Genomic DNA, 13,932 nt, shown 5'->3' on the forward strand with positions numbered 1-13,932 from the left:
ATTTTCATATTATATTATTTGAAAAATTTTAATTGCATAACTAAAAACAACAGTGAAAATTTCATATTCTCCTCGTGACCTTTAGTTTTCTCGATGTTATCACATAATGCAAAATAAGTTACGTTCTTTGAAAATATAGTGTTGCATTACGAGATTTATTAATAATTCAGCAGTTTTTCTTACTCGAATGCTTCGTGTAGGTAATTTTTGCAAATCACTTTTTAACTTACATTCATGGTTGACTTAATGATAAAAGGAAAAAGAAAATATTGATTCACGCTACTAATTACCCATTAAAATTGTTGTTAGAATTTAAAAAAAGAAAAGTTTCCATATTCATAAAATAAATATTCAAAAAAATAGAAATTCTGTAATTAATATTTTCTTTCGAGTATTTAACTGTATTTTTTTAATGAATAATATTTCTTAATGTTAAAAAATTGTTAGTTTCTCTTCTATTGTATTATGTTTTAGAGATTAAAGAGATTAAAATTACACATTTGCTATTCAAGGAAGAGAAGCTTTCAACAGAAGGAGAATAAAGTGAATGCTTTATGCTTTTTCCCTTTACGACCTCGAACTTCAATCTTTTTAAAATCCCTCAAAGATATAAAAATATTTTACTAGAGATTTTTACAAAATAGAATTGCTTTTTGAGCAGATTCTAAGCCGAATGTGTATATATACATGTATATATTCAGCTCGTGATTTATTTCATTCGAAATGCATTTAATAAGAATCTTAAAATCGTTCGTTGAAAAAATAGAAAAGCACTGGTTTTTCAATAAATCGTAAAAAAATATTTTCATCTTTTTATAGATGAAAATTTGAATTAAATTAAAAATGTTTACTAATTTCAAGACTTTGCTTTTAAATTAGTAAATTTTAGTAAAAAATTAGTGGAAATTACTTATTAGGTACTAAAAAAAAAGTTCCATTACATTTATTTACGAATTATAAGAATACTATTATAAAACATGAAGATAAGGATCACTCAGAGTTTTCGAATCGGAGCAATCAATATCTTCATGTTTTATAATAATTCAAAATGACCCAGTGATAAAATGATTATTTTTTTTTATTTTATAAAAATATTGTTACTGTCACTTCCTCAAAATTATTTTCATCATTTCAATTCAATTATTATTATTTATAAAATTTTTAACTAAACTTCTTCTTTAAATTTGAAATTTCTCCAAGAAATTTTTCAAAAATTATTAAAAATAATTGTTTTTAATAATTTTTGAAAAAGTTCTTGGAGAATTTTCAAATCAATTTGATTACAATTCAATTTTAGGAAATTTCGATTCTTTCAAAATTCTTTAATTAGAAAATAGAAACTTCAAATAAATTTAAAAAAATTCAATTAAACTTTTTCAAAAAAATTAATTCCTATGAATTGTTTAGTTAAAAGTATGAAAAAAGCAAATTTTCAAAAATTTTAATTTAAAACCTTTTCAAAATTCAATTTTTATTTATAAAAATTCAAGCTATGCTGCTTTTAATATTTAATTATTATGTAAAATTTAAACTAAAATTCATTTTTAAATCAATTTTCATAAGAAATTCTACGAGAATTCAATTATATTTCACTATGAAAATAAATTATTTTGTCAAATAATTGAATGTTCCTTAAAATTGAATTCACATGAAGAAATTTGTCAACAAATTTTTAAATAATTGAATTCTTTTGACGAATTTTAATAACATTTTTAAAAATAATATTTTTTGAGAAACTCAAATTTTTAAGAATAATTTACATTTTTGAAGAATTTGATAAAAATAATTAAAAATAATTAAAATTCTGCGAGGAGTTTTATTATTTATGAAAATAATTGAATTATTACAAAGAAATTCAGAGAAAATTTTTTAATAATTGAATTTCTGTAAAAATTTTCTTATTTATGAAAATAATTAAATGTTTGCGTAGAATTTTATCAAATACTTGTACATTTGAAAGTTTTATTAAAATAAGAAAAAATTAAGAAATATTGAAAATCATTGAATTGAAAAAAATTTTTGAAAATAATTGAAATTTTTCTAAGAATTTAATAAAACTTTTTGAAAATAATTGAAATTTATCCAAAGATTTTATTAAAATTTTCAAAAAGAATTGTAATTTTGCTAAGAGTTTTTTTAAATTTTTGAAAATCATTCAATTTCGGAGAAGAGTTTCATTATTTATAAAAATAATTGGAATTTTGTCGAGAATTTAAAAAAATTTTTGGACATAATTGAAATTTTGCCAAGAATTTTATTAAAATTTTTGAAATTAATTGAAACTAGCAACATATACCTCACTCGCTAACGCTCGTTCGGTTGTATTTAAACTTATTAGTTTTTACTTATTTTTTTTTTTTATTTGAACTAAGTAAATATTTACTGGACATAAATATTTTAATTTATGGTATCTATTAAATAGTTATTTGAACCAAATACAAATTACTTAAGTCAATTAAATAGAATAATTTAATTTAATAAATATTGCTTTAAATCAATTATAAAAATTACTTGATTAAATAATGCATAGTTTTTAATTAAAATAAATATTTATTTGCATCAATAAAATAATTTTTTTGAAATAACTAAACTTAGAAGGTTAGATTTTGAATGTTAGCCTGATTCTCTGAATAATTAGTAAGAAAAGGGCGAAGATACGTCCATTCTTTTCTTACTAATAGGATTTTCTGTAGGTAATGATCAGGGTGTTTTTTTGAAATTTTTACTGCACTATTCTTACGCATGTCACCGTCACCAATATTGTTACAATATATATTGTAACAATATTGTTACAACAAAGTCTAGACTTTGGGTTTTTGCAAGTCTAGACAATATAGTTGTATAATAATATAAATTTTTCTTTCTAAACCAGAATTTGAACATTTACAAAATTAAAACCTTATAGTGGTTAGAAAATGTAAAAAATTATTAATATTTATAAAAATATAAATTATTTTATTTAAAATCATTGTGTAATAAGACAAAAATTATGAAGTGACATTTACAAAAAATGTCATTGTACATTATACGAAATGTTATTTTTACGTATTCTCTTACTAAACCTTTCATTTTCGTCCGCTATCCTGGATTCGCCATTTTGTATTTTTAAAAAGTGACTTTGGATTCATAATCAGTGGAATTTTACTGAAAATCAGTTGAAAAGTACTAAAATATCAGTCATTCTTCACTGATTATTATTTTATTGTGATTTATTTATTAATATTGTAAATTTCTGTCAAACAAATAATTTTACTAAAAGTCAGTTGAAAATTACACTTACAGTAGTGTTTCATTCGAGCAACACGATCCGAGAAACGAACAAAAAACGATTTTCTTTTTGTTTTGATAACCAAGCTGTCATGTTCGCTCGTCTTATTGAAGTAAATTTTCATAAATGTTTATTTACATTATTCGAAGATAATTAAATCTTAAAAAATTACTATAAAAAAATTCTAATAATATTAGTTTTTAAAAATATTATAATGTTATTTTTCGAAAATAATTGAATTTCTTAAAATAATTCTTATATCCTAATTTACCTTTAAAAATTTTTTTTAAATTTTTGGTAATTCAATTATTTTCAAAATTTGCAATTAAAATTCTTCAAAAAATTGTAACAAAATACTTGAAATAAATTAATTATTTTCAATTAAATTTTGCACAATTTCAACTATTCAAAAAGGTTTCTATTGTAGACATATTTGAAAAATTTAATTGTGTTAAAAAATTATTCAAAGAAATCTAAGTATACTTATTTTTAATTATCTATAACTTAATCTATTGAATTTAGAAAAATTACATCAAGAGGACAAAACTTTGTTCTTTCGTCTACTTTTGAATAATGTTTAGAAAACTAAATTTTTATTAATGTTTATTAAAAAATTATTTTATACCTAAAAATGTTAAATTTTTTTAATTTAGGCATGATTACAATCACAGGCACACAAAAAAAAAGTTGTCTGTTCATTGAACAAGACCTACATGTCTTATAGTATTTTGGCCCCCTGAATACGAATATGAAGTCAGAATTGCTCCAGCACCCTCTGTTTTTTTTAAATCGAAAAAACTACCCTTAAGTCTAAAATTCAAGAATTAAAGTAAAAAAAAATAAAAACACGGCTTTCTTCGGAGTAGAAGAATATATTTGTGCGTTTTCTTCTTTCAACAACTCAAATAATGTCAAAATTGCTCCACCACCCCTGTTTTTTTAAATAGGAGAAACTACCCTTAAATCTAAAATTCAAGAACTAAAGTCAAAGAATGAAATAACCACTTTTTTGCGAAGTAGAAGAATATATTTATGCGTTTTCTTCCTTCAACCACTCAGAAATATTGTCAAAATTGCTCCACCACCCCTGTTTTTTTAAATGGGAGAAACTACCCTTAAATCTAAAATTCAAGAACTAAAGTAAAAAAATATGAAATAACCGGTTTTCTTAGGAGTAGAAGAATATATTTATGCGTTTTCTTCCTTTAACCTCTCAGAAATAATGTCAAAATTGCTCCACCACCCCTGTTTCTTTTAAATGGGAGAAACTACCCTTAAATCTAAAATTCAAGAACTAAAGTCAAAGAATGAAATAACCAGTTTTTTTGCGAAGTCGAAAAATATATTTATGCGTTTTTTTCTTTCAACAATTTAGAAATAATGACGAAATTGCTCCATCACCCCCTGCCCTTAAATCTAAAATTCAAGAATTATAGTAAAAAATGATATAACAGGTTTTTTCCAAAGTAGAAGAATATATTTATGTACTTTTTAAAAAAGCATCAGCATTGCTTCATCACCCTCTTATTGATTTATATTGAAAAAACTACCCCTTTAAGTATGAACCCAGAGTATACTAACAACAATAAAAACAATTAGTTTTAGACAAAAGCATACGTTCCTTTATTTTTGTTCTCATAACTAAAAAGCAGAATCAGAGTTAATTTATCATTATTTGTTGTTGAAAGAAGAAAACGCATAAATATATTCTTCTACTCCGAAGAAAACCGGTTATTTCATTTTTTTACACTTTAGTTCTTGAATTTTAGATTTAAGGGTACTTTCTTCGATTTAAAAAAAAGTAGGGGTGGTGGAGCAATTTTGACATTATTTGAGTTGTTGAAAGAAGAAAACGCATAAATATATTCTTCTACTCCGAAGAAAGCCGTGTTTTTATTTTTTTTTACTTTAATTCTTGAATTTTAGACTTAAGGGTAGTTTTTTCGATTTAAAAGAAAACAGAGGGTGCTGGAGCAATTCTGACTTCATATTCGTATTCAGGGGGCCAAAATACTATTAGACATGTAGGTCTTGTTCAATGAACAGACAACTTTTTTTTTTTAATAATAAAAATTAAAAATAATTGAGCACCTGGATCGTAGAAGGGCACGTAAATTTTTCTCGGCCGAAATCGAAGTCCCCTAGACACTTAAAATTCAATTTCTGAATTTTAATATTTTAAATACACATCCTTATAGAAAATTTCATTGCGCATCTTTTTTTCTTATGAAATTTTTTTGTATCTATAACCGTTTTCGAAATATTTGAGAAAAATTGATTTTTTGAAAACTGCAAATTTAATGACATTTTTCACTTCAACTCGCGATAATTCAGATGATTTTAAATATTTTTCAATGTACCAAAAAAGAAAATACGTCTAAAGATATTCTACGAATGATAAAAAAGGAAAAAAATTATTTTCTTTATAAACAAAATTGTTATTAATTTTTTTCTTTATTAATGTAAAAAACATAAAATACAATCTTCTCGGCTCTCGTTTAACGGGCGAATTTTAAGTAACAGAGAACTTTCAGTGAGAAAGTTGTTCATTATGGACCAAAGAAGTTTTCTGGAAAATCACAGGGTTAATAATTTATTAGTGTTGAAATGGTGAATGTTTAAAGTTGATACCGTCCGAATGTGTAGCACGCGTCACTCGTAACAGGTGCTTGGGAGGCTTGGGAGTGTCGTTTCATAGGTTATGGCCATCGCGCGTGCCACACGTTCGGACGGTATCAACTTTAAACATTCACCATTTCAACACTAATTAATTATTAACCCTGTGATTTTCCAGAAAACTTCTTTGGTCCATAATGAACAACTTTCTCACTGAAAGTTCTTTGTTACTTAAAATTCGCCCGTTAAACGAGAGCCGAGAAGATTGTATTTTATGTTTTTTACATTAATAAAGAAAAAAATTAATAACAATTTTGTTTATAAAAAAAATAATTTTTTTCCTTTTTTATCATTCGTAGAATATCTTTAGACGTATTTTCTTTTTTGGTACATTGAAAAATATTCAAAATCATCTGAATTATCGCGAGTTGAAGTGAAAAATGTCATTAAATTTGCAGTTTTCAAAAAATCAATTTTTCTCAAATATTTCGAAAACGGTAATAGATACAAAAAAATTTCATAAGAAAAAAATATGCGCAATGAAATTTTCTATAAAGATGTATATTTAAAATGTCTAAATTCAGAAGTTAAATTTTGAGTGTCCAGGGGATTTCGATTTCGGCCGAGAAAAGTTTACGTGCCCTTCTACGATCCAGGTGCTCAATTATTTTTAATTTTTATTATTTAAATACACAATTAAAAATAATAATAATACTCCGCAAAAAAGCCCAACTAATAGAAAAATAAAAAAGTAGGTTAATTTTAAATTTAGATCCAACTATTACAATGTTATAGATTTATTAAGTAATATATAACAAGTAATATTATATATATTTCTCTAAATAAAGATGTCTATTGACTTTTTAAAATTGATTTTCTTAAAAATTTCTTTATTAAAAGTATTAATATTTAAATTTTATAGTAATTGCTGTTTTAAAAAATCAATCCGGGAATATTTATTTTTGGTCCGGGAATTTAAAAATAATAATTCACTAGACACCTTGAATTAATTTTTAACTTGATATAATAATTTTAATTCACTAAAATGAATTTAATTTTAGTTTTTAATAGAATTAATAAAAAAGAATTTAAATGTTTTTGGATATCGATTTTTTTCAAAAAATAGGTTATTATTGTATTATTTTTAGTTGTCAGTTATGGGAAAGTCGAGAAGCAGTCGAGAAGTTCGGTCGATGACAATTAGAAAATTAGACGATACGATTTGACAATTAACAAAAGAATAAACAAGATGATCGTTTGAAAACCAAAGACGATAACCAAATAATCGCTCGAAAAAATGAAATTCGCGGATCGAAGTGAAACACTAACTTACAGAAATATAAGTCATTTTTCACTGATTATCCATTTAAAAAATTATTGTTGATGTCTGCCAAACAAATACAGGGTTGCCACGGACCTGGAAAACCTGGGAAACCCGGAATTGTCATGGAATTTTTTTTCAGTCATGGAAAACCTGAAAAATCTGGAATTGTCAGGGAATTTTATAAAGCCTGATACTAAAAGCTCAATTTTTTGTATTTGAGTCGTAAAAATTTCAAGTTTTCAAGTTGACATACAACTTTTTGATTTTAAATTTAGTGCTTACAATTGAAATCAATATGGCATTTCTAAATTTTAGTTTCTTTTGGTCTCTATCTTCCTTTAAATAATTTTTAAATTAATACATTTTAGAAACCCCAAAATGTTATGAAACTGAAGCTACCAACTTTTATGCAATGAAAATTTTTTCTTTTGCTAATTGTTTTTTAATGTAAGAAGCCCTTTAAAAAATTGCAATCGAAAAAAATTGCTTCTGAAGCAAGGAAATAATAATTTAGTTAAAATTTCGGGATATTTGGAAAATCTACGAAAAAATAATTAAAAATCACTAATTTCCTTGCCTTCCTTAGATCCTCTTACAATTTTTTTAAATGACTTGTCACATTAAAATAAATAATTTGTAAAAGAAAAAATTGCTTATGAGGTGAGGAAATAATAATTTTCTTTAAATAATATATGGATTTTTCGAAAATCTGTGTAAAAAATCAAAATTAATAATTTCCCCGACTTCGATCTTTTAAAATTTTTTAAAAGGCTTCTAACATTAAAATAAATAATTAGCAAAGAAAAAATTGTCATTGAATAAACGTAGGTAACTTCAGTTTCATAAAATGTTATTAAAATGCTTTTTAAAATACTGGTTTAATAATTGTGAAAAATTCTAAACTTAACTAAATTTTTAAATTTAAAAAGATTTGCTCCTCATCTTTCTTCGGAGCGTATCTCAAATAACCTTACAAATTTTAACTTAATTTTTTGTTAATAATGAAATTAAAAATTAATAACTTATTTTGTTAACAATTTACTTAAAGGATTTTATACTTTTTGTCGTAATTAGCTAAAAACATACCAAAACAATTTTATTTCTGGTTTGGAATTTTTTAAGAAATGGTCTGGAAAACCTGGAAAAGTCATGGAATTTTAAAATCGATGTCTTGTGGCAACCCTGAAATAAATAAGTAAATACACAAGTAAATAAATAAGTTCCATTACAACACAGACAGCGCAGCATTAGCGAGTGAGGTATTTACGTATATTTAAAAAAATTTCAACAGACACTACGTGCATCAACGAACCTTAAAAAATTCAACAATTTATATTATCAATCGTTTATTAAATCTATACATATATGTGATTTGTGTATATGTAGGAGTTTATATCTGCATATGAGCAGTATACATGTGTATGTAATTTATGAACATGTGTGAGTATACATGTAGGGGAGGGTAGGCTACATTGAACCGGGTATTTTATAAAGTCCAAGAACTAATAAAATTTTACTAATTTCGATCAGGTTTTTGTATCAAAATTAAGCTGAAGTACTCCTTTAGTTAATACACACGTTACAAACACAAATTATTATGATTAAATAATAAAATTTAATTTTTTTCTAGCCAGTTACACTTTTCTTATTTTGAAGAATGTGTGTCTACATTGAACCACCTTTAATAAAACACTACAATTTACTTCAAAAATAATATTTCCACTTACACATTGTAAAAAATCTTATTTTCCACTCAAAAAAATAGAAAATTGTTATTTAATTGTTATTACTTGTTAATATAGGAGATTAATGTATTTTAATGTCAGGTTAGGTAGGTAAAGTGACAGTTTGAGTTTATCTCGTTCACAATTGTGATGAAAGCATGTCTTCCAGTATTTTTCTTACTAATTAGTAGAGCAGACAATTTTACAACTCTTAAAATTGAAAATTCTTTGCTTTTTCGGGTGGTTCAATGATGCCGCACTCACTGTATTCACATGACATTCACAACAAAAATTGTTTATAATAAATTTATGTAAGAGTTAAAATTCTTTATCACATCGGAATATTGAAGTTGGCACCCTAAGCTAAATAAATCACAAGTTTACTAATTTTTAAAACTTCCTATTTCAAAAAAAAACTTGATTATATTTCCACAAAATTTTTTGTTTTGTACGTGAAAAACAGTTTTTTCGGTTTTTCTTTATAAATAATAAACCTACGTGCCCGAAATTTTTGGACATAGTTTGTTTCAGTAAAACTAACTTATATATTAAATAAGAAAAAATTTCACTCAGTCATTTCTCAGAAAATTGAAGTGGTTCACTGTTGACGCTGGTTCAATGTAGCCTACTCTCCCCTACATGTGATTAGTGTATATGTGTGAGTATACATGTGTGGGTGTTATGCGCGCATGCTTGATATTCATAGAACACTACTGCGCATGCCTGATATTCATAGAACACTACTGCGCATTCCTCACATTGATAGAACACTACTGCGCATGCCTGACATTCATAGAACAATAGTGCGCATGCCTGACATTGATAGAACACTACTGCGCATGCCTGATATTCATAGAACACTACTGCGCATGCCTGATATTTAAAGAACACTACTGCGCATGCGTAATATTGTCAGAACACTACTGCGCATGCGTAATATTGACAGAACACTACTGCGCATGTGTAATATTGACAGAACACTACTGCGCATGCGTGGCACTAATAGAACACTACTGCGCATGTGTAATATTGACAGAACACTACTGCGCATGCGTAACAGTGATAGAACACTACTGCGCATGTGTAATATTGACAGAACACTACTGCGCATGCGTAACAGTGATAGAACACTACTGCGCATGCGTAACATTGACAGAACACTACTGCGCATGTGTAATATTGACAGAACACTACTGCGCATGCGTGGCACTAATAGAACACTACTGCGCATGTGTAATATTGTCAGAACACTACTGCGCATGTGTAATATTGACAGAACACTACTGCGCATGCGTAACAGTGATAGAACACTACTGCGCATGTGTAATATTGACAGAACACTACTGCGCATGCGTAACAGTGATAGAACACTACTGCGCATGCGTAACATTGACAGAACACTACTGCGCATGCGTAACATTGACAGAACACTACTGCGCATGCGTAACATTGACAGAACACTACTGCGCATGCGTAACATTGACAGAACACTACTGCGCATGCGTGACATTGTGAATATGTATACATTTGTGTTAATATTATTTTTAAAAGATATACATATATATACGGCTAGGGTCGGTCGGTCGGTCGGTCGGTCGGTCGTTCTTCAACTTAATATAATAAGAGATTTCTTCAAGAATTTAATTAAAATTTTTGAAAATAATTGAAATTATCCAAGAATTTTATTAAAATTTTTGAAAATAATTGAAATTTTGCCAAGAATTTTATGAAATTTTTGAAAATCATTGAATTTTGGAGAAGAACTTTATTATTTATAAAGATAATTGAAATTTTGACGAGAATTAAAAAAATTGTTGAACTTATTTGAATTTTGGAGAAGAGTTTTATTACTTTTGAAAATAATTGAATTTTTGCAATTATTTGTAACTTCTCCAAAATTTAATTTTTTTTTATTGTTTTAAACTAAAATTCTTTTATGAATTCAGTATTTTTAATAATTAATTTTAATAAAATGTTTAAGAATAATTACATTTTTCGTGGAATTCAATTAAAATTGTACTAAAAATAATTGAAATTTTGCGAAAAAATTTATAGAGAATTTGTTAATAATTGAATTCCTGTGAAAATTTTATAAAAATAGTAGGTAGATATTGAAAATCATTGAATTGAGGAAATTGTTTGAAAATAATTGAATTTCGGTGAAGAATTTTATTGTTTATAAAAATAATTGAAATTTTCACGAGAATTATTTTAATTTTTTGAAAATAATTGAATTTCTACAATCATTTATTATAACTTTTTCAAAATTCAATTTTTTTCAAAGTGTTTTTAACTAAAATTCTTCTATAAATCCTTTATTTTTAATAACTAATTAAATATTTTTAAAAAAATTTAACTAATTTTAGAAGAATTTGAATTATTAACATTTTTCAAAAATTAAGAGTTCTTTAAAATTGCTAATAAAATTTATTCAAAATTGAAATTTTCTATAACTTCTAACTAGATTTATTTAAAATTAAAATTTTCTGAAATTTCTAATTAAATTTATTCAAAATTGAAATTTTTTGAAATTTCTAATTAAATTTATTCAAAATTGAAATTTTCTGAAATTTCTAATTAGATTTATTCAAAATTGAAATTATCTGAAATTTCTAATTAAATTTATTCAAAATTAAAATTCTCAGAAATTTCTAATTAGATTTATTTAAAATTGAAATTTTCTGAAATTTCTAATTAAATTTATTAAAAATTAAAATTTCTAATTAGATTTATTCAAAATTGAAATTTTCTAAAATTTCAAAATTAAACCTTTTGTAGTTCATCTATTTATAAAAATTGTATAAACGCAACTCTTCTAAAATTCAATTGATTTTGAAATACTGAAGTAAAATTATTTATTAAATATTTTACAAATAATAATTTTATGATAGTTCTAGAAAAATGAACTAATTTAAGAAAAAATATTATCCCTTGAACAATATCTAGATTTTCCGAAATTTTTCATGAGCTGTTGATTAACTATTATGTATGCGAGTAAGAAAAACTGAATGTTCGTAGGAACTGACTACTGAAAATAAGGGTTAAGGACCTTGAAAAACACCTTAAAAGCATCTAATCCCCGAAGCACTTTTCGCAATAGTATATTCATTTTGAGTCACCTGAAAACTCGGTGTTTTGTTTAAGATCTTCCAGCACTTCTGGCTTGAGTTTGCTGTTCTGTTTACCCATCGTTGAAGGCGCCGCCGCTCCAGGAGTTCACCTCGCTGGATCTCGAATCCCTTTTAAATATGTAAGAGCCAACTCTAGTCTACTAGCCTACGTGTGCCTATGTGCACCACAAACTTCGTGGCTGGTACTTTACACCAGGCACACCTGCAAAACAGAAGATGCACAAATGATTAACCACCGTGTTACATTTTAATACACAACTTTGCCTCTCAAAAGTAGTCAAATTTTCATTCCCATTTCAATTTTACATTACCCATTTTCATGATTAAACTAGTATTTCTATTTTCTCCTCCATTATTTACCTTTGACAATATTCTTTATTTTTTACGTCATTTTCGCTTTCTTTCAAATTTTTCACTACACGGAGAAAAATACTCAACTGTCCTTATATATTAATCTGACTTTTATTTCACCGCTTGTGAGAAAGATTCAAATTAATAAACTACTGCTGTAGAAAATAAAAAATTATCTATTTTAACAATAATTAATATGAATCATTTCTAACTATATTTAAGGTCAATTTATAAAATATTTTTAAATTACGCTTTTATTATTATAAAGAAAAATGTTTAAATTTGTATTTAATGGAATAAAACAATTTATTCAAATCCTTAATACTCTCAAATTTTTGTGTTAAAATTTAAAGCTATACATATTTTGAATAAAAGTGCAAGTTTGAAATTATTAAATTAATTAATAGAAAATTAATCTTTCTGAAATATTATTCAGAAAAATTCAATAAAATAAGGAACAAATTTTCTCCGTGTAATAATAATAATCGAGATATTCTCTCCTCACTATGTTAGAGCTTTTTGAGTCCAAATTGTTTCACAGATCATTTGATCTGTAAAACAATTTGGACTCAAAAAGCTCAAGTCAAAAGTTCGAAAATTTTTAAATCAAAAATAGATCAGATCAAAAATCAAAAATCAATAATCAAAAATCTAAAATCTAAAATCAAAAAATCAAAAATAAAGTTTTTAGTGAAATTAATAACGTTTTTAAAAGTAATCCTTATTCAAGATGGTCAACGGTAAAACTATCATAATCATAAACATGGTCTGTAAATTTTTATTACTTAATACCCCTTCTTCGGAGCGCGTTAAACACTTTTTACTCTCAGTAGACAAAAAAAAAATTAATTATGTTTTCATTTGACTGCTTTTTAAAAATAATCTCCATTAAGCTTGCGTTTATTCACTAATAAAAAAGTAAAAATAAATATACCTATATATACATCGGAAAAAGTGAAACAACACAATTGAAAAAATAAGTTTATTTTCCGAGTAAAAATTCCGAGCTTTGGGAGGTGCTTTCTACGACCTAGTTTACTATGAGGTCTCGCTTTTAAAGCAACTTTACTTTATCCTTAACATTTATCACTTAGAATTTCGATATCCGCTGAGAATTTCCTTGAGGTCAATGATTTCATCTATTACATTACACATAGAGATATAGTTATATATTTAATCTATATAGAAAACTCAAGGGAACAAGTCTTCAGGGCCGTTGAAAACTTAGCAGATCTGAATTAATTAACATTTACATTCTTAAATTAAATCTTCAATATTATGTACAAGCGATTGTAATTTTTTTTCGTAAATTTTATAGAATTTAGATATTTAAATAATTTATTATGTATTTTTCACTATTTGAAAAATTGAAACATTAAAGATTTCTTTAAAATTAAAAAAAAAAATTTTTATTTTCAATTCTTAAAGTTTAGATTCTTAAAGTTTTGAACATTTAAGTGAACGAATATTTTTTCTATTTGAGTGTTTTCTAAAATTTACTCTTGTCTGGGTTGCCAC

The 13,932-nt window shown here is 25.4% G+C and overlaps 1 protein-coding gene across 3 annotated transcripts in view; it reads right to left on the reverse strand.

The window, feature by feature from the left end:
- Positions 1–13,932, reverse strand: part of LOC122500689 (neurocalcin homolog) — a 233,014-nt gene that overhangs the window by 12,877 nt on the left and 206,205 nt on the right. For all 3 annotated transcript variants that reach the window (XM_043609742.1, XM_043609743.1, XM_043609744.1), the window contains exon 2: positions 12,052–12,265. In XM_043609742.1, coding sequence (XP_043465677.1) covers positions 12,052–12,121 — 70 coding nt within the window. In that variant the 5' untranslated portion in view covers positions 12,122–12,265. The remainder of the gene's footprint in view (positions 1–12,051; positions 12,266–13,932) is intronic.

This window comes from Leptopilina heterotoma, unplaced genomic scaffold (genome assembly GCF_015476425.1).
Source record: "Leptopilina heterotoma isolate Lh14 unplaced genomic scaffold, ASM1547642v1 Lhet_19, whole genome shotgun sequence".
Lineage (NCBI taxonomy): Eukaryota > Metazoa > Arthropoda > Insecta > Hymenoptera > Figitidae > Leptopilina > Leptopilina heterotoma.